We start from the raw sequence: 20650 nt of genomic DNA, 5'->3' as shown, positions 1-20650 counted from the left end.
TTCATCCTGCAATTTGCTCTATTTAACATTTGTAAACAACTGCATGGAACGGAAAAAAAACTACACTCTGTGATGATGTGTTCACTCTTCAGTCAGCTAAACTACACGTTGACCTTCTATACAAATTAGGAGTTTAAAAGCTGAGTCATTTTTCATCAGAATACAAATAAATGTATCTATTGCTCAGTCATTTTATAAAATTTAATATCTATATTTTTACAGATCAGTGTAAAAACATAAGATTTTCCCCTATTGTAAGATGATAGCAGATAACTATAAATATATATATTACCCACTATTGAAATGCAGAGAATTCTGAATGATTAGCATCCGTGAAACCATAAGGTAATAAGCAAAAGTTAGTTTTTGTGAAAACAAATGTTTAACTGTTAAATTACGACACTAAATAAATGCTAGTGACCAAAGAAGGGGACAATGTGGAAAAAAAAATCATATGGTGTCATATTAAGTTTATTTATCAAATTTAACACACCATTCCCTTTTCCTTTGGGCATAGAAAAGTGTTGTGTTGCATCCACGATCTTCCTGAAAGTCCTTAGAGATTTGAAGTTTCTTCCTTAATGTATCTTGATGTTTTTTGTGTAAGTCAAAAGGTGACCAGGCACAGTGTAGTTGGAGAGTCTTATACCAGCAGCACTGCATTAATGCAGCCATCATTCTCTGGGTTATTTGTCACCTGGGCATATTTCCCTGAGAAGAAGAAGATATTTGGTTACAACACTGTCAAATTGCAAATTAACATACAATATTTCCACATGAGTCGTCACATCTTTAAAACTTCTGCAGACAAATAAAGATAATTTATCCTGCTTTGATTTTGAGCAATGACCCTGCAATTAAATTGGACATATGAATAAATTATCTTCTAAAGATGCAGGCACCAACCTCCACAGAGACCAAACCATCTGGCCTGCATAAACTAAAAAAACCATAGCAGTGAAGCTTGGATAAAGTGTTTTTTTCCTAAGACCCCAAAATATATTTATTAAGCTCCCAATGATGTTTAATAGATGTAGATAACTTTACGTTTATGTAATGCAGAAAAGATTATTTCCTGTACATTGATCTTAATATAGCGGATTCATAAATTCAAACCCTTTGTGAAATTATTTTACAACGCATCCTTGCAGTAATTACTTATTCTTTTAAAAAGCGCCCAAAACTAAAACAAAATGGAATCTGGACGTATTGTTCATGCAGATAAAACGTGTGAATCGACTGGTTACTGCACACAGACGTCAGCTCTCACCCCAGATAACCTTTCCTCCTTGTGTGACCAGACCCAGCTCGCTGACATTGACCTCTACGACTGTTCCTTTTGTGATGACCCCTAATGAAGTGTATAGTGGGGAGGAGGGGTTCTTCTTAACTCCGAGGATGGGAAGACAGAATGTGGCCTTCAGCTCTGGATGTGTGACATGGGCCTTCTTAAAACGCAAACCCTGAAGCACGACAAGGACAAAGAGGCGATTAAGGCTTCACATTTAAAACTAGATGCTCAATGGAATTTTACTACATATAAAACAAAATCAATCGAACTATAGTGTGAACATCTTACCATAGGTCTGATGAAACGCTCATATTTTGGAGGTTTGCGAGTGAAGCCATCACCGACAAAGCAAACTTTTGTGACCATTCGCTTCCAGGCTTTCTTTTGCCTCTTTCCAGTTTTGATAACTTTCAGCACTTCGGTCTCTCCCTGGGCGCGCACCTTTGGCAGAGGCACTTCCCATTTGCCCTGCAGAGAACAAGTACTTTTTGCTTAGAAAACACTGATATCATAATTACACATCTGTATCACTTATACATATCTAAAACTAAAAAACAAGGGTGCAGGTAAATGGAGGTCAACAGTCACTTACAGCTTTCTCTTTCCTCTTCTGTTTGATCATGTTGGAAAGAACCTTAGCACGGGACTGTCCTTCTCTGTCCAAAAGGTATGCTGGCACTGCTCCCTCTGGGGTCTTATCGTCATTCTTCTGTTTGGTCTTCCTCTGTTCATGCATTTTGATGCTACCAAGGACATACAATTCAGACAGAATCCATTTTTTATATATGTGTTCAAACCAGTTTGGGCAGCCAACTCATTTGAAAGCAAACTCAATTTCCTCCACCCATACTCACGTTTTCTTCATTTGGATCTTTTCTGCATGTCTCTGTTTGTGGTACAGTTTGGCCTTCAAACCAATCAACTTCCTGGCTTTGTGGGAACGCTCGTGGGCCTCACGGCTCTCCTTCTTCCTTTTCTTTTCATGGTGGTCCAGGCGGTAGCCGTGCCGCTTGCGATGTAACTCAATGTGCTCGTTCTGAGGCTACAAAAGAAAAAACAAACATGTGACCTTAGAAACTGTATTAACTGAACAATTTGATGTTGACAAATATGACCCATGTGTCTGTTAATGGTGGACATTTGTGAAACTGACATCAACTTTTTTTTTTTTAAGTTTACATGTACCAATAACCAGATGGAGCAATGAACAGAACTTTTCTATCTAACAGGGCTCAATGAATGGCCTCTCTGTGTTATAATTATTTGTTTATCATGTAGATCTACATACACACATACACATGCACACAGGTAAAAGATTGAGCATTTAGAGAATGTGCATTCAGGTGTCTGAACTGAAATAATTTGAAATACACATAACAGGCATGATTTTAAAATGAAACTACTTGTTTTTTATTTCTGCAAAATAAATAACTTTAGGTCTCACTTGGATTGAGAAACAAAGCAAAGTGTGGTCTGGCAGATCATATATTAAGAGCTTGCAATAATTAAAGTATTATATTAATATAAATTAACATAACATTTCAACTGATTTTACAATTTTACAAATTAACTTATAATTTTAACACACATCATAAATGACAAGACACACATGTGATCTAACCAGCTGTATAAAACGTGTCATTGACATCCGAGCTTTAGTGTTCAGACTACATGTACTAGATCTTCACCTGAAAATGGATGCCAATCTGATTTAATTTAAATGTTTAATGCACAGACACACTGTTGACATGCAGCGGAACATAGTGGCCATGCCACATGTAAACCAAAGCTAATGCTACCACAAGATGCTAACGTATTCAACCGCGCCATATAAGTCAAATAATACAGTTTCACGATGTTATTTTTCTTACCATTGTGTGTTTAAGGGTTAGTTGTTACAGTGAAGATGTTGCAGGTAGTAACAGTCGGCAAAGACTCGGAATATTTGATGATTTCTTTCCAGAGGCTGGGGTCCTTTAGGTGTTGTTTTCCCCGGAGCCGAAACTTGAAGGAAGTACGTCATCACGTCGCAACGTTTTTCCGTAGATAAAGTAGGACCGAATCAACGCGACACTGGGACAAATTAAAGGAAAATACATTATTAGTTATTATACATTATTGTCACGGTGTCTGTAATGTATTATTTATTTTTATGAATGCATAACAACATTTTTTAGGTAGCTTATTGTGATGTTTTGCGATTGTGAACAGGTTGTTTTCTTGTCCGGAACTATAGACATCACACATTTGTTGTAGCTGTACCTTTTGAAAGCGTGACATTTCTTGATAGATTGCAAAAGCACTGTGTTTTGAAGGACATTTTAATGTCTTTTTTAAAATATATTCGGTGTTAAATACGTTTAGTATTATTCTCCTGTATATAACAAGTCTTCCGGTGTTTCACTGTTTCATTTTTATGTCACAGCCATAACAAAAAACGGACATATCTTCACCCAGGCTTCTTTCAAGCAATGTTCCTCCACAATGGTTCACCTGGAACTTAGTTTCATCCACAGGAAGAATCTTGGAAGATAACCAGACATTAAAAATGCATGTTGGGACATTTTACACATTTAACAGGATGATTTGGGTAAGATATAGCTCTTTTGAAATTCTTTGCTAATACCAGTACCTTCTTTTGTTATGTTGTGTTCATAATGGGATCATTGTCATTCACAGGGAAGGTATTTATTATTAACTGCGAGGCTCCAGAACTACAGATGCAGAGTGAGTTATCACACGAAGAGACATTACAGCTTTCTACCAGGTAGGTTGTTTTCATAACCAATTCCTAATTAGCTGATTCATTTTGATCAGTCAGGAAACTAATTCATTCCACATTCAGTAACAACTCCTTGTTTATATATGTATATATATATATATCTATGTATATATATATATATATATATAGATAGATAGATAGATAGATATATATAGATATAGATATATACATTCAGTATATCTTTAATTTTGTTGATAAAAATAATCTCAGCTCCTAAAGTTCCATTTCCACAAACAAGAGGTCAATATAGGGTTTGGCAATAATCTAACAACAACATATATTGAGACATAATATTCTTTAATAGCAATGTAGCAGAGGTTTAATATAAATAGATATTTAACATACTGCTTTGAATGTTTTACTTTATAAATGTGTAAAATGTTTCTATGTTTATCTTTCTCCTGGGGCCAAACATTTAATTATCTGCCATTCATCATGATCATCATAAAATGTTTTAAATCGTAATAATGCTTTTGGCAATATCCTCCAGCCATAGGTCAATATTAGTGAGTAGAACAACATCTGCTAAATCAAGATGCCATGAGTAATAGTTCCAAAAGTGCTACTAAATGTTTGCAAGCAACTCTCATAAATGCTTGTGCATTGTTTTTGACATTACATTGACTAAACATAGTGCAATCAGTGTCACTGGTTCAGTTACATCTTTACTGTACTTCATGTTCCCTGTCATAGATGATGTCAAATCACTGCGAGCCGTTGTCAACCCTGATGTGTCCAAGTGAGTCAATCCTTCAGTCAATTGTTTGAAAAATCCTAATCTGCTTGATTTTAACATGTGCATCATGTATGTGCAGGATCCGGAACATCGGCATTATGGCCCACATCGATGCAGGGAAGACAACAACCACAGAGAGAATGCTTTATTACTCTGGATACACACGGGCTCTAGGAGGTGTGTAAGAGAATCACATAGAAACATAGTTGATCTTTTTTTAAATAACCCGTAGACTGCCTGTTTGTTTCTGTCCATCAGTTTATTTATTTCCCTTTTGCATGTAGACGTAGACGATGGAGACACTGTCACAGATTTTATGGCTCAAGAGAGGGAACGTGGCATCACCATACAGTCGGCAGCGGTCACGTTTGATTGGAAGAGCCACAGAATAAACCTTATAGACACGCCAGGTAGAAATGTCAGAAGCAAACTCGTCTAAAACCCCCCCAGTGGGATGAGAGAAAGCAGCCCCTCAGATGTGACTCACTGTGCCCACAATTGCAGGTCATGTCGACTTCACTCTCGAGGTGGAGCGGGCGCTTCGTGTTCTAGATGGGGCCGTTGCAGTATTTGATGCCTCTGCTGGTGTTGAGGTTAGCTTGTTGTTTTTAAACATCTTCCTTTTTCCAGTTAAGAAGGAAAGGCTCCTGAAATCGGGTGCATACTTAACATGGTTTCTTCTGTTACTCTAAAAACACCGGCTCACAGGCTCAGACTCTGACCGTGTGGAGACAGGCAGAGAAGCACCACATTCCCTGTCTTTGTTTCCTGAATAAGATGGATAAACCTGCAGCCAGGTGAGTGACTCAGCAGGCAGTTTTGCCACATATAACTTAATTTTTCTTTATTTCAAAAATGTAATTGGAAATTATCTCTCTTTCTCCCCCAAGCTTGAGTTTTTCCATGGAGAGCATTCGACAGAAGCTGAAAGCCAATCCAGTCCTCCTGCAGGTTGAGAGTCAACATTTATTTTCTTTACTATAAATTTTGTAATGACTCAACTGAAAGGAGCAAACAGTTAAAACAGTATGAGTGAAGTACAACATGGATAATAAACCACTCATCTGAATGTTCCCGTAGATTCCCGTAGGCAGTGGCAGGGACTTCACAGGTGTGGTTGATCTGATAACCAGCCAGAAGCTAATATGGAAGCTAAGCTCTGCAGGAGGTGATGGGCGGCTATTTGAAAGTGCACCTCTTAACCAGTCTGATGAGCCTGATCTCCTGCAGGAAGTCAGTGAGGCAAGGGCAGCTTTAATTGAACAGGTACATGTCTAATCATTTTGAGCAAATGAAACATATCCTTGATTTGGTTTTTCTTCAGTGTTTACTTTTGTTCCCGATCACAGGTTGCTGATATGGACGACGAGTTTGCGGAGCTGTTGTTGACTGATTTTAGTGACAATTTCGATGCAGTTCCTTCTGTCAAAGTGAGTAATGTACGGCATAATTACAGTTGATTGGACTATAAATAAGCTAATAAGGAAACTGTGCTGATGTGTCTCCAGCTACAAGAGGCTGTGCGTCGGGTGACTCTTGCCCGTAAAGGCGTCCCTGTTTTCTGTGGGAGTTCTTTGAAAAACAAAGGTGTTCAGCCTCTTTTAGATGCCATCATCTCTTACCTGCCTGCACCTAATGAACGACACCACGATCTAGTGTGAGTAAATACTTCACTGTCGCATGATGAGAATGTTTGTCTAGGTTTCTACAAGTTTCTATTTGAGACTTTGAATTGTTGTTTTTTTTTTTTGTGTTGTCAGATTTTGGTTCAAACAACTGAGGATGTCATTGATTGTCTGATTTCATTTGAAAGAGAAAAGAAAATCTGAGAATTTGAATTATAAACTATTCTTTGATGTATGACTGAGAACACAAAGAAGCACCCAAGAAAAGTTTCTGAAGTGAATTACTGTATTAATACTGTGGCTCGATCATTTAGCAGTTTGACCCCTGCACTGCACCTGTATACACACAAACGCTCCCTCAGTCAGGTCTGTTTGACAGAGCCTGTTTTCAGATGAAGCACACAGCATACAAATAATGTTACATCATATCTGTTCATGGAAAACAACAACAAAAATTACCAAAATTCACAGACTTGGTTCAATGGCCTATCCCTTGACCTGTGAGTCTAAGGGAACATTAGTATCAAATTTGAATGGCCTCTTCTTAAACTCCCCTCAAAAGCCCTTTCATATTTGGCTTTGTGAGGGAATTGACTTAACATAATAATATAATGTAGTCAGTGTTTCTACTACTGGTTGTCACCAGGTGCAGAGGCATGTGAGGAGAACACATTCAAATCATGCTGGAATTTAAATTTTTTAAGTAAAATGACATGTTTCATGCTCAAATGTTTTTCTACATCAGTCTGTATATAAAAATGGACAGTTTTCTGATTTGAAAATTGAAGCCCAGGATGTATGATGGTTAGCCACAAGGGGGCGACTCCATTAATTGCAAAAATAACTAATTTAAATGGAAGTCTACTGGAAAATGAGCTTCTACTTCTCACTTGATTTATAACGTCAGTAAACATTTTCCTGAGCAGTTATTGGTCTCAGTCACCAGTTTCGGATCTCCTTAACATCAGAGTGATTGCCTGGTTGCAGGTGACGTCTGTGAATACTCAAAAATGGGAGTTTGTTTTGCACAACCCGAACACTACGTCCATTTTTATATACAATCCATCTTCTACATACATTTGGTCCTTGTTGTTAGATGCTGAACCATTGATTAACACTGATCATCCCACAGGCGGTGGTACAAGGATGACTTATGTGCTCTGGCCTTCAAGGTTCTCCATGACAAGCAGCGTGGTCCTCTGGTGTTTCTCAGGATTTACTCTGGTACTCTGAAACCACAGACTGCCGTCCACAACATCAACAGGAACAGCATGTACGCAGCAGTGTCCATCACCATGACACAACCCCAAATTAACTTTAACACAGTTTTGACCCAAATTATTATTAAAACTGGTTTTAATGATGATGTTGTGATGTCTGCAGAGAGAGAATGAGCAGGCTGCTGGTGCCGTTTGCTGATCAGAATGTAGAAATCCCATCGATGACTGCAGGAAACATTGCACTGACTGTAGGACTGAAGCAGGTAGAATGCTGGGAGCTCCTTATATGCTAAATTCAAAAAAATTGGTTATTCATATTTTCCTGCTTTCTCTTAAGACAGTCACAGGGGACACCATTGTCTCATCCAAGGCTTCAGCTGCAGCTGCGGCTCGCCGAGCTCACACTGACAGTGGCGTGGAGAAGAAGCATGGGGAACATGCAACTGTGGTGCTTTCAGGAGTGGAGGTCCCTGATCCTGTCTTCTTCTGCACTATAGAACCTCCCACCATGGCCAAACAGGCTGGTGAGTGATGGTGACATGCACAAGAGCTTAGCTGTGCCTGGGAACTCTCACACAAATGTTTTTTCTTTTCTTTCGAAAGATCTTGAGAACGCACTTAACTGCCTCCAGAGAGAAGATCCCAGTCTTAAAGTGAGGGTTGACCCCGACTCTGGCCAGGTATTACCATCACTGAAGTAAACAGGGCATTCTTTAATCAGTGCACCGGCACCAATTAGCTAATGACCTGATATTAACATCCTCACTCTGTGATCCGATCACACATGGATAGTGCTAAATGCTAAAAAGTGAGACCTGCCATTAAAATGTGCTCTGGATGCGTCTTGTCTGACCACATATAGTCAGATTTGGCTTTCAAATACACAATGTCATGTCTGTTTGCAAGTGTAAAATTACATTTTCAAAAAGTCTGACTGTACAGATTTGTCTGAGTGACAGGGAGAAGAAAAGAAGAAGTGAGCAGAGCTTGACTGAAACAAAGCTCTGTTTGTGCTGCTGTAGCACTATTTTATAACCATAAGAAAAAATAAATCTACAAATAAATTAGTATAAAAAATCAGAATGTCAGATGAGGAGGTTGTCTCATTTGTCCTGAGGATGCTCAGAACTGTGCCCGTGCGTCCTTCAACCACCTACTCATGTTTGCGATCAGAGGATGCATTCAGGTCAGACAGAGAAAATTCAGACCTGTACACAGAACAGTCTGGACGTGATCGGATCACTGGGGGACAGATGTTAATACCAGGTTTGAATGGGGTTTGAATGTCCTTCACTTTTCATTCTCAGACCATTTTGTGTGGGATGGGAGAGCTGCACATCGAGATCATTCATGATCGAATCAGAAGAGAGTACGGCATCGAGACTCACCTAGGACCACTGCAGGTGGCTTACAGGGAGACTGTTCTCCACAAGGCCACAGCTACAGGTGCAGCAGATGTTTCTCAATCCATGCATTCAATCAGGGGAAAATACTTCTCTGAAATTGTGTTGATATGTTCATTTTCATCCTTGATTATAATATAGATACTCTGGACCGGACATTTGGGGAGAGGAGACATGTTGTGACAGTGGAGCTGGAGGTCAGACCTGTGGACACGACGGCTGGTTTGTGCGACGTAGCTTTCACAGAAGAAGCTGGGGGACAACTATCGCGAGAAATGAAAGGGGCGGTGGAGAATGGAATGCACAGCTCATACCTTCAGGGTAATGCAGACTAAACTCTGAAATCCCCTGAAAATTGAAAAATGTCTCAGAATTCTTAAGTCAGAGTAAATTCAGCAATATTTTAATGATTGTGAACCCATCTGCTTACTCCCTCAGGTCCACTGCTTGGATATCCCTTACAGGGTGTAACTACACTGATCCAGAGTGTCCACATGGAGCCAGGAACATCTCCAGCCATGGTGTCTGCCTGCGTGTCCCGCTGCATGCTTAAGGTAAAACATTAAAAGGCAATGTCATGTCACAAGCGACAGCTACAAACTCATCAGTGCATGACCTTAACTGGTGCATTTGTTTGACTGCAGGCTCTGAGGTTAGCAGGAGGGCAGGTGCTGGAGCCAGTGATGTCACTGGAGGTAACGGTTGGGGAGGGATACCTCGGCTCCGTGCTGGGAGACTTGGCCCAAAGACGAGGTACCGTCAGAGACATTCAGAGTCGTCATGACGACAAGGTGCTGTTAGCAACTGTGCCCTTGGCAGAAATGATGGTAAGCATCGGATTTCAAATGGTTTTCCATCGTGTTTGTAACCATGATCATTTACTTTATACATTTTCTTTGTGAAGGGCTACTCCACCGTCCTGCGAACACTGACATCTGGAAATGCCACTTTCTCTCTGGAGCTGGACATGTATGAGACCATGAATGTCCATGACCAGAACATCCTGCTTAAAAGAATGGCTGGCCTGTTGTGATTCATGGACAGGGCTGGAATGGCACCGGCAGCCATTTGAGACGGAGGCATTGCTTCTACCCAAACAGACTTTACTTGGATAGCAGACCTGACTGCAAGTGTAATTCCACTGTAATATCCACAACTGGACAAAATATGCAGATTGCTTCATTCCCTGTATTTGTTTTAAATAATAAAAAAAAAAGTCTAGCGTTAGAAACATCAGCATTTTATTTTCACAATTATACATGTTTTAATTACAATTTTACAAAACAAAGTGTGTACTGTTGCAAAAATCAGGACATTCAAGGATTCTGCAGATCAAAAGATAACTTAATTTCAGTGCTTCAAGGCATCGTCAGTGTACGGTTTCTGTACAAAAGGATGTTCAGCATTTGATTTCTCAGTTTAAAAATGAAAGCATGGTGTTTACAACGTATGGATTTGGATCCTTTTCTGTCCCCATGGTCAACTTCTCAACTCTTCAGATGCCGTTGTACTCACGAGGGCAGTAGCTGTAAATCAGCGGCTCTGCTGGGATTCCACGCCTTAGAGAGACAGAGGCATGGAATATTAAGATCCACGGTGCAAATATCCATCAATACAGAGCTTCAAAGAAATGATGCAGTTTTAGATTGTTCTTGGCCGAGCAGAAAGTTAAGAACCTCTGAATTTCGTGTTTAAAGATACTTACTCCACCATGCGACAGCGGTGCATGGACAGCCTGTTAAAGGCATCATTGAGATCCTTCACATCCATGGCGCTCCACAGCCGCTCGCCCACAGCACTGGCACGAGGCCTGGGTTTAAAGAAAACACAAACATGTAAACATTTGTGAACCAGAGGGATTACAAAGTCTGAACTCCAGCTCAGGATGCCATTAATTTAAATATTAAGATTAATAACTGCTCTTGTAGTGCATAAGTAAACTTATGAGCACACTGGTCATACCAGAGTCGAGGTGTCAGGTTGGTGGCATCCACGTATTCTCCCCACAAGCAAGCTTCTCCACCAATGACTAGTTTCTTCTGCTCATCAGTTCCTGTTTAAAATGTGACATTTAAAAATGTGAACTCAAACATTCAGGGCATCTAAAACAAGCTGAATTAAACCAAAACAAATGAATCAAAATATTTTTTCATTCAACAGGCTTACACAAATTTGCACAAGGAGTGACAACATCATGACATGAGCAGTAACAATCACAAGACTCAACTCCCTTATTGTAAATACTGGAAAAGCAGCGTTTTGTAAACAAGTGGCCTGACATAAGTCGAGACAAACCCTTAAAATCCTGTGGGTCAGCCTTGTAATAGTTCCGCCAGTCCTGGCCTACGGAGATACGGTTCAGGTACCAGGGAGACGACAACAGGGTTCGGTACCCCGCTGATGTTATATTTGCCATCTCATCCTGGTATTTCTCCTGGGTTCCTTTCCAAACGTGGATAAGTGTGTCTGGTTTCAGCTACACAGCACATACAAAAGTCATCAGTATTGGAAAAGTGAGAAGGAAAATTGGCAGGAAAGCAGGCGCAGGGACGGACAGCGACTGGGCCTCCTACTGTTTTCACCTAGGATACGGCGTCTTAGTCTTCAAATTCTGCTTATGTCATTTGCCAAATGTGATGCATAATTTTGAGTTTGTGTACATTAACGACACAGGTGCAGCTAAGCCTATATATGCAGCAACTTCCATTTGCAGCCTAAACAAAGCCATAACTAGTTCATGCCCAACCACAATTCAAACCTTGGCCCTAAACTTAACCAATTCCTCCAAAACCATGCTCTACTGGTACCAACAAGGTGTCAGAAAATGGTCCCCAAGAGGTAATGAGTACATATCAAATTGCAAAGGCTGCAGAATGTCAGTTTTAAGTGAAATTAACAAATGTTGATCATGTCTCAAAGTCCAGTGTCAGAAGCATGCATCCGACTCTGGATCCTTGTCACACACTATGCAAATTTCAGTGTAAGCCTGTTAAACCACACCCACAAAAAAAGAAATCCTCCACCAAATGATTGTTTCAATGAAAACTGGGGTTACCGTTAAAGTCGAGTGGTTCAGCCTTGTAGTAGCGGCCCCAGTCCTGTCCATAGCTAATTAAATCTAGGTACCACGGGGCGGAGAGGACGGTCTTGTATCCTGCAGCTGTCACCTTGCCCAACTCCTCCTTAGACCCACTGCCGATCCACACATGCACTACTGTATCTGGCTTTAGCTGCAATTGTTACAGGCCAGGCTACGCACTTAGTTATGTTGTTAGCATCAAGGAATAGTCCATTTAGGTTAGTTGCGTTGCATTATATTAATAGTTCCACATTGTAGGAAATCCATTCACTCACTTTCCAAAAAAGTGTACAAGCAGTTAGCTTAGCACAATGTATAGACCTACCAGCTAGTTAAGTTAAAAAAAGTGCACTTTTGCACTAGTTACTTCATGCTAATTTGATTTAAACTAGTGTTCAGAGTGATAGAGCTTTGCATTTCACTTTCGGAAAGAAAGCAAACTGTTCCCCAGAATGTCAAACTATTGAATGATTTTAAGAAACCTCCACCTTAGCTGCATCCCAATTCAACTGCTTTAATTTTAAAATGGCATTTTAAGTAACACATGTCCATACTAATGAATCATTCAGGTAAATTGGTGTAAACAGGAAGTTTATTCCTGTTGTCTGCAGTTGTCGGCCTTTTCAACATTGTTTCTTGTTGGTTAAACTACTTCAGCACTTTTCATTCACAGCTGATTGTGGAGGCATGGATGATAAGCAATCAGGAAGTGTACGTGGTCATCTTTCCAAAGGTCTCAGTGGTCTTGCTCAACTACACTAGAACTCAGCCCTAGAGTTTCAAACAGAACTCCAAAAACATTGCTGGCTCAGTTTTAAGACACCAGAATTATGTAGACGACAGTGGAGTCTATGCACTTTCATCATTTTAGATGCAGGAGCATGGATGTCGTCACGGATTCATTGTGACATAAATGAGGAACTAGATACTGCATGGAGGTAGCAGTTGCAATAAGTATACTCACAAGCCAAGGCCAGGACAAGTTAGCGACTCAAAGTCTGGAAATCGGAGCCTCATTTATAAAGTTTAAGTACGCACAAAAGTTTGGGATTTATCCAAATAACGCTGACACTAACATTTTGTGCGCCTCGATTTTGCCTGAACTTCCACTTCCGTGTTGCCATAAATATTATTTCACTCCTGATCAATGAATATTAATCTGGGGTCTTTTTCTAACCTTTTATGGCGAATAACAGGCATTACCTGAAATTCACAAAAGCCGCTATAAGAGGAAACATGCATGGGACATGTGTGCACATGTTTTTATAAATTAGGGATAGATTATTTTTATTCCGCCTCCGGACTACTTAGTCTAGGAAGACACATTTGTTAAACTGAGTCAGCTGAAAGACGGAGCCCCTGAATTGGAACGCAGCTCTTGATTTCATTTATAAGAATTCCACCCATAATTCTTACAATAACAGCATTACACACAATTTCTTACCTTAACACCATTGTCAAAAACCTCCTGCCAGATCATGTAGCCCTTATTAGTGGCAGCAACAATGTCCAAGAGTCTGTCAGATCAAACAAAGTAAAAAAAAGGATTTGTGAATAAGGACTAAATCCTAAACAGTATACTTCTGTTAATGAGAAACAGACTTTTGGATGTAGAATGATTCCAGTTTTTTGTAGTCCTCTCCAAAGCCCTGCTGAACCATGAACTCTTTAATGTCTGGGTTGGACTTCCTGCAGAGGAAGGCAAAAACAAAAGAAAAACAGCCAAAATTAACTGCTTTATAATCTTAACTTGACTGCCAAGACTTGGTACTTTTCACATTCTCACCAGCAGCTGAAGTCCACCTCATCACCTCCCAGGTGAATATAAGCGTCAGGGAACACAGAACTGATCTCCTGAAAGAACTGCTTCATAAAGTCATACGTGCTATTAAGCGTGGGATTCACTGGTCCGAAGGTACCGGAAGGTCCAGAGCCAGTATAGCAGGGGGTGAGCAGATTTGGCTGACCTGAGAGGAAGATGTGGACCAGAGTCATTATTGTTGCATGCTCGTGGGGATTTGGAAGTAAATTCAATTTTGAGTAAATATCATAAACAAGGAATAAAAAGTAGATTGGCTTCTAGTTTTAAAAAGCCTCTAGTTTTGCAGTTTGAATGATGCCCCATCAGTTTTAACTAAATCATTCTGTCCTAAAGTAAGAAAAAAAACAAAAAAAAAAAAACTCACCTTTGCCCCAGGATTGTGTGTGTCCGGGAGTGTCGAACTCTGAGATGACACGAATGCCTCTGAGACGGGCAAACTCCACCACCATCTTCACATCAGCAGGCGTGTACACATGTGTGTATGGGTGGAAAGCTCCCTGAAATCAATGACAAAGCTCTCACAGTGAATATTGGTCATAATAGAAAGTTTTTGCCAAGAGTTTAACACCAGTAATAAATCTCACCAACCTTCTGGCTCAGCTGTGGGAATGTTCGGCTCAGGTAGGGGAAGGATTGATCGTCAACAATGTGCCAGTGGAAAACGTTGAATTTGTTCATTGCCATCGTTTCCTGTATAAATGACCAAAAGGACAAATTGTACTTCTGATGTTTGTACATATGAATAGCTTTAGAAGAAAATCTCAGATGAAACTTTTACTGACGCACCAGAGTGGTCAAGATGACTTTGATGGGCAGGAAATGGCGGGAACTGTCCAGTAAGATGCCTCTGTGTGCAAATCTGGGGAAGTCGCTGATTTTCGTGGAATTGATGCTTTTCTAGAAAAAAGAAAAAAAAAAAAAAAACAACCCATAAATAATATCAAGTTAAGTTCTGGCTCACAAAGTGCGGTTGAATTTCAAATGCAGCAAAAATATAAAGAGGAAGTGAGAAACTGTCATATTGTCACTTACTGCACCATAATCATCTTCATAGACCAACTGGCTGAAAGTTTCCAAACCTAAAAAAAAAAAAAAAATTAACATTCAATCAAATCTCTAATGGGCCAGATTTTGTTGATTGCTGGCTGCCTGTCCAACCGTAACAAAGCCGCCAAAGTAAATGTTGACATTTTACAAGTGCATGTGTGCTTTTGTGTCAAGATCTGAAGACAAAGGGCGGGTTTTGCTAAAGCTGAAAGACAAATGTTATAAACTTGTCAGAGTTTATTACTATTACTAATTGTGATAGCAAAATACACCATCCCTCTTTCAGTATATCTCATTGCCCCCAAAAAAAATGTTTGTGGCAAAAACAGTACCCATGTTCTGTTTTGATATTGTTGCTTCATGACATTAACCAAAATGTGAAACACCATGAAAGGTTTCCCCTGGCGATTCTACTACTTAAAATGTTTTTGCTGTGTTAAAACACATGTTTTTTTTTACCATTATGACCTGAGAATATTGACACTTTACGTTGAGCGACGGCACATTTAAAGGAGACCATGCTGATGCATTTTGTTTATTCTTCCTATGGCCACAGTATATTTACATAGCACACATCAGCCGAGTCTGCACAGGATCCTTGTTATGAAAAGGTGTTAATGTTCATAACTTAACTACCAGCTGCTTTTAGGGAAAATTTAAATAAATTCTTACCATGCAGGGCCCCCCAAACATTTGGTGCTTTCAGGACAGCAAATGACTGATCCACTGACAGTTCATCTGTGGACAGACAGGTACAATGGATGCATGTTTTCAGTGTCATCACAGCTTGGCAGGTGGTCATTGTGGTACTAAAGTCAGGGGCATTAAGGCAGGCTTTAAACCTTTACGCTAGATTTACCGTGCTAATCCTGTGATCTGCTGTCCAGGTAATTTCTAAATCCACTGGCAAAACAGTCTATGGTATAGACCAACCTCTCTGGTTGTACGGCCCATGCCACTTAAGAGTCAAAACATTCATTTATCACTTTAGGAAAATATCTTCAAAAACAGAATATTAGAAAATAGTGTTTGATATTGGCGACAGTGGGACTACATGTCGCCCTCATTTTAGATACAGAGTTATCACCATTAAAAGCATAAAAACAATTTGGGGGTTATGAAACTCATGCAGTTCATTTACAAGTTACTTTGTATACTACTTCAATTAAGGCTGAACAACTTAATATCTACATATTGCAATTCAGTTCCAGATTACATGATATCAAAATATGAACTACTCTAACACAAGAATGAAAACATGAATTATTTCAAACATGCACCTATAGCTGTTAAACAGTAGATGAATTGATTTTGTAATTTGAAATGGTGTAATTCCAAGAATGGTCCGTTATTCTAAGGGAAATACACTTATATTGAATATCTTGGAGAATTGTCTTTGTCTGAGCAATTCTTGAGAACCTGTGTCTTGCAAAGACTACATAACAATAGTTGGCAATCCTGATGAACAGGATGAGGTGAAGGTTTGAGCATATAGAGCAGAGACTCACATGACTCATCCGCCGTGATACTGGGGTAGCCGTCACACTCCGAGTCAGGTGATGTGATCCACACCTGCAGCTGTGACAGCTCAGAAGGCCCAGTTTGCCTGTTTTTGTTGTGCCACCGTCTTTTATTGCCGCCAAACATGTATTCATAATACCTGTGGAGAGAGACAAATTATATCTCATAGAGTTGATAAAGATTATATCTTCAGACCATAAGTACTGGGAGGCTTTAAAGAAGTCAGAAATTTAAAATTGTGAAAGGGTGCAGAAAAATTTAGCTTTTCGCCTTCAAGGCTATTTATTTTTGGATGAAATAAACAGTTTTGCAATTTTGTTACCATGGTTACTCTGAAACTGAGAAACCACATGGCACATTATGAAATTTTGGCAAACCGCTCTACACACTCCAACACAGTGGTATAGACCTGGTTCTGCACATGGTCCCTGTCAACTAAACTAAACACACCTGACTCAAATGAACAGCTCGTTATCAGGCTTTTCCAGAGCTTGATTATGAGATGAGTCAGGTGTATTGGAGCAGGGAAACATGCGTTTCCTTGTAAACTCGTGTGAAATTTTGAGCAGAGCCAGAGTTAAACAGTTACAACAACTTCCTTTTTTTGGCAAATGCATGCCACCATTTTGGCACTGATCACAGCAAATGCAATAAGTTTCACAGGTCATCATCTGCCATGTCTTAGGACTTTCTTCTGTATTTTCATTTTGAGTGGCATCATACTAATGAGTAATTCATTTTTTTTTTAGACTTTGCCATACTCAAAGCCAGTCCAAGAGGCCTGGGGTGATATATCTGTATACCAAAGTTCATGAAGCCATGTTTAATTCAGCCTGGGCCATAATTTATTTAATGTTTGACCAGGTGCATTTTGTTTCAAAGAATTGTGCAAAAATATGGCCAAAACCCAAAATGGCGGACTTCCTGTTGAGTGTAACCACAAACTATAAAACACTAAAACAGTGATTTGTGGGGGTTGACATTATACACCTCCCCACCAAGTTTCAAACACCTTGCCCACTCGTGCAGCGTGCTATTCTTGAACTACACATTTCAGACGGAGACCAGGTATCGATGGTAAATCGCCATGAGTTTTAATGAATGGCGAGTCCCTTAACATTGCACAAAAAAGATTGAGTGAAAGAACAAAAAATGGAAATACATTAGAAACAGCAGCGCCGTCGAGTACCAGGAGTGTACACCTCCTATAAAGTACAGTGAGTGAGTGAGTCACGGTCACTCACCTCCTGTAGGCATTCTGCAGGACGTTGCAGCTCGGCCCAGCAGAGGACTCTCTCGCGTCAACGATGCTGAAGCTAGAACCGATTATCTTGAATGAAACCTCGGAGCTCTGCACTTTCTGCGGGAGAGGCCACAGTGAGCTGGACTGTTGTCCTGAACTAAGGCCGAGAGTGAGGGTCAGGAGCAGCAGCGGCGGCACAGCAAACATCAGCGCGGCCATCGTTGTGATTTACAGCCGGAGAGTCACGAGTTCTGACAAACACACAGCTGCGCTTTATCAACAGGCGCGGGGAGGAGGGCGGGGCTTCACACGCGGAAGTCACTTTTCTACAAACATTTAAAGGGGAAGGCCAGGCTGCTGTTGAGAGCTTCTTTCAGCTCACTCAACATGAACACATGAGCTTTAAAGGCGATATAGACCGGAAGCTCCAATTAACGCTGCGCATGTGTGTGTATCTGCGTCATTACCTCGTTTATGAAACCCTAAAGTTTCAGAACAAACAGTTCAGCCACTGCTGAGAAAATTGTGTTGTATTGTTTTCCTGGGCTCTGCGAAGCGGATCGGCACTTCCCTATGCTGATGATGTCATCAGAAATCCACACCACTCCTCTCACCACCGTAGCGCCTCCTGGTGCGGGCACTAGTCCGGGCACATCCGGTTGCGTACATTCAACCGCAGAAGAAGAATAACTACTCTCGTTGTAGCTGCTTAGATGCAGAGCATCCACCATGCCAGAGGGGGAGCTGTGTATCTGAGAGCTGGCCTATCTATTACGTCACTTCCAGGTACCTGGCCAATCACGGGACAGTGGGAAAGCTCTCGTTGGCTGGCCAATCACAACACAGTCCACGTTCTGGGGGTGTGATTTTGGTCTGAAACCGCGCGGCTGATGAGAGCGTCAGTGAGGAGATATTTTTGATCGGCTCTTTTGCAGTGATTAGGAGGTTTTTAACCGTGAAAACAAGTTAATATATGTAAGTAGACCTCCATAACTAACATATATGTGCTATACCAGCATTCGATGTCACCTTTAAACTTGTTTTACTATTGTCTTTCAATTGCTCTTAGTATTTATAGTTAATTTTAGCGTTATTTTATACTTAAACCGTTTATAAAAAGTGGATGTAGTCACGTAAAGCTAACCAGGAAGTTAGAATATATCAAAGCTCTTCTTCAGGAGCATGTGATGTTCATTTGGAATGGTATGCCGCTGCACATTAGACTATAAAACTCTTCTTAAAACTCTTCTTTGGCTTTTAACACCACATAGAGTGTTGATTTTATGTGTTTTTATGTGATTGTATTTGTTTTATGTGTACACATGCATTTTTTTTTTAATGTATTTATTTATTTATTTTATCTCTGTTTTATCCTTTCGTGCAGCACTTTGGAAACCTAGTGTTTGTTTAAACTTGTGCTATATAAATAGTGGATTGGATTGGATTTGGCAAAGTATGTTCCCACTATTCATGTGATTGACAGTCATTGCAGATGGTAAAGGCACAAAGCCCCCCCCCCCACCCAAGAAGGTCAAAAAGATCACAATAAAATAAGTTGACTGCTGAGAGTGGAAGGAGTAAATTCACACAGAAACCCACACACACAACAAAGACACAGACGAACAAAAACAAAACAAGAAATTCAAAAATGTACCAAACACACAGGGATGTGGAGCATATGGGTGAGAGACAGAAACCATCAGCACCCAAGTTGCACCTAAAGAAGGTTTGCTGTAATGAAGTTAATCAAAGGAGATGTTAAAGTAAATATTTAAGGATCAGTTATTGTGTGGGTGGTGGCTCAGTCGATCTCCAAAAACAGGCTTTTCAGATTCCTTTAAACAGGAAGTACAGAGGAAGAAAAGATGCTTTGCTACGTCTGCACTGGGGGACTGCTTACCATGTTTTATAATAAATACAGAAACATACAGAGGTGTTTGCTCATCTGGTCAATGCCAGTTATTAATTTGTAATGTGTATAATCCGACAAAATATACTTTTGCTTACACATGGTTGTCAGTTGTTGTGGGTGTGTACCTTTCTGCTGTGATAAACTAAGGAAGAAATATGTGGCTTTATCATTGCTGTAACTTCCTTATTTATAAGGAACTTCCTTATAAGTCAGTGTCATAAATTAAATGTAGACTGCCTCCAAGAGTTGTGGGTTGACTAAATTAAATTGTGTATAAAACTGAAATGTATCAGGGAAGATGTGCACTTTTTGCCCTTTGAGTTCAGTATATGTCCACTAGGTGTCTCTCTTGTCATGTGTATGAATCCCACGCTGCTGTAAATGTGTTCTCCCTGTGTGTGCTGCATCATCCCTAATCTGAAGCTACAGTAATTGCTGTCCTCATAAAAACAGTTGGTGGGAAGAGAGAAGTATGTAATCACCACAACACAAGTGCACAGCACATAAAGACAAACAAAATAACAACAGTGTTGTCTCAAGGGTCTGCTAAAGAGTTTAGTCACAGCCAGACATGCTGTCAACAAGGAGCACAGATGTGACTCACACAAAATATCCATGGATAAAATTGGACTCCTTCATTTCCAGCTCCCCCGACCAAAGAACCACAACGTCTTTATAATCCTATATAGGACATCCTCTGTGGGTTTTCAGTGACTCAGTCAAACCTATGGTTTCCTATTGTTTTGAAATATGTACCATAGTGTCTTTACGAGGTGGCTGCTCTAAAGTAAAGCACAAACAATGCCTTCACTTTCCCTGTGCCCTGATCGCAAAGCTGGATCTTGTTTGACTTGTTCTGTCGGTTGGACGCCCTGAACGGTGGCAGTGTGTGATCTGCCATCAGCTCCCGAGCTCTGGCAATCACTCAGCCTTTAATGTGTGAGTCAAAAGTCGTAGATCACGCGCCGA

The 20650-nt window shown here is 40.2% G+C and overlaps 3 protein-coding genes across 4 annotated transcripts; 1 reads left to right on the top strand and 2 right to left on the bottom strand.

Annotated features, from left to right (window-relative positions):
- Positions 1-450: 450 nt before the first annotated feature.
- nsa2 (NSA2 ribosome biogenesis homolog (S. cerevisiae)) lies at positions 451-3318 on the bottom strand. Its single transcript, XM_058617068.1, has 6 exons — positions 3163-3318; positions 2146-2333; positions 1884-2034; positions 1580-1759; positions 1271-1463; positions 451-711 (listed from the first exon to the last, which is right to left on the bottom strand). The coding sequence occupies exons 1-6, from the start codon at positions 3163-3165 to the stop codon at positions 644-646; spliced, it is 783 nt and encodes a 260-aa protein (XP_058473051.1). The 5' UTR covers positions 3166-3318; the 3' UTR covers positions 451-643.
- A 69-nt stretch (positions 3319-3387) lies between these two features.
- Positions 3388-10241, top strand: gfm2 (GTP dependent ribosome recycling factor mitochondrial 2). The gene is made up of 20 exons (XM_058617065.1): positions 3388-3881; positions 3971-4058; positions 4767-4812; positions 4889-4986; positions 5094-5219; positions 5314-5402; positions 5518-5606; positions 5700-5760; positions 5890-6075; positions 6159-6239; positions 6318-6466; positions 7567-7707; positions 7818-7917; positions 7992-8178; positions 8258-8334; positions 8962-9100; positions 9199-9378; positions 9496-9611; positions 9702-9884; positions 9962-10241. Exons 1-20 carry the CDS (start codon positions 3840-3842, stop codon positions 10088-10090), a joined length of 2307 nt encoding a protein of 768 aa, XP_058473048.1. The 5' UTR covers positions 3388-3839; the 3' UTR covers positions 10091-10241.
- Positions 10242-10281: 40 nt separating this feature from the next.
- Positions 10282-18038, bottom strand: hexb (hexosaminidase B (beta polypeptide)). 2 transcript variants are annotated; one of them, XM_058617066.1, is made up of 14 exons: positions 17771-18038; positions 16514-16665; positions 15678-15743; positions 14991-15037; positions 14745-14855; positions 14547-14648; positions 14323-14455; positions 13923-14103; positions 13739-13825; positions 13581-13653; positions 11353-11533; positions 11020-11110; positions 10763-10867; positions 10282-10616 (listed from the first exon to the last, which is right to left on the bottom strand). In XM_058617066.1, the coding sequence occupies exons 1-14, from the start codon at positions 17986-17988 to the stop codon at positions 10553-10555; spliced, it is 1611 nt and encodes a 536-aa protein (XP_058473049.1). In that variant the 5' UTR covers positions 17989-18038; the 3' UTR covers positions 10282-10552. The 2 variants fall into 2 exon arrangements, with proteins under 2 accessions (XP_058473049.1, XP_058473050.1); XM_058617067.1 differs by lacking the exon at positions 11353-11533 and adding an exon at positions 12113-12287 and having other exon boundaries at positions 17771-18037.
- Between the last annotated feature and the right edge of the window lie 2612 nt (positions 18039-20650).

Source organism: Solea solea, chromosome 19 (assembly GCF_958295425.1).
Source record: "Solea solea chromosome 19, fSolSol10.1, whole genome shotgun sequence".
NCBI classification, from domain to species: domain Eukaryota; kingdom Metazoa; phylum Chordata; class Actinopteri; order Pleuronectiformes; family Soleidae; genus Solea; species Solea solea.
Note: the sequence above shows the minus strand (reverse complement) of the source record. Positions and strands in the feature narration are given on the sequence as shown.

Coding starts and splice junctions, on each gene's coding strand:
- nsa2 (XM_058617068.1), bottom strand. Junction 1,760..1,883: donor AGAAGAGGAAAGAGAAAGCT/GTAAGTGACTGT, acceptor TGTTCTCTGCAG/GGCAAATGGGAAGTGCCTCT. Junction 1,464..1,579: donor AGCGTTTCATCAGACCTATG/GTAAGATGTTCA, acceptor GTCGTGCTTCAG/GGTTTGCGTTTTAAGAAGGC.
- gfm2 (XM_058617065.1), top strand. CDS start 3,840: ATGCATGTTGGGACATTTTACACATTTAACAGGATGATTTGG. Junction 5,403..5,517: donor ATGCCTCTGCTGGTGTTGAG/GTTAGCTTGTTG, acceptor ACCGGCTCACAG/GCTCAGACTCTGACCGTGTG. Junction 8,179..8,257: donor CACCATGGCCAAACAGGCTG/GTGAGTGATGGT, acceptor TTCTTTCGAAAG/ATCTTGAGAACGCACTTAAC.
- hexb (XM_058617066.1), bottom strand. CDS start 17,988: ATGGCCGCGCTGATGTTTGCTGTGCCGCCGCTGCTGCTCCTGACCCTC. Junction 14,649..14,744: donor AAGTCATCTTGACCACTCTG/GTGCGTCAGTAA, acceptor TCATTTATACAG/GAAACGATGGCAATGAACAA. Junction 13,826..13,922: donor GAGGTGGACTTCAGCTGCTG/GTGAGAATGTGA, acceptor CTTCCTCTGCAG/GAAGTCCAACCCAGACATTA.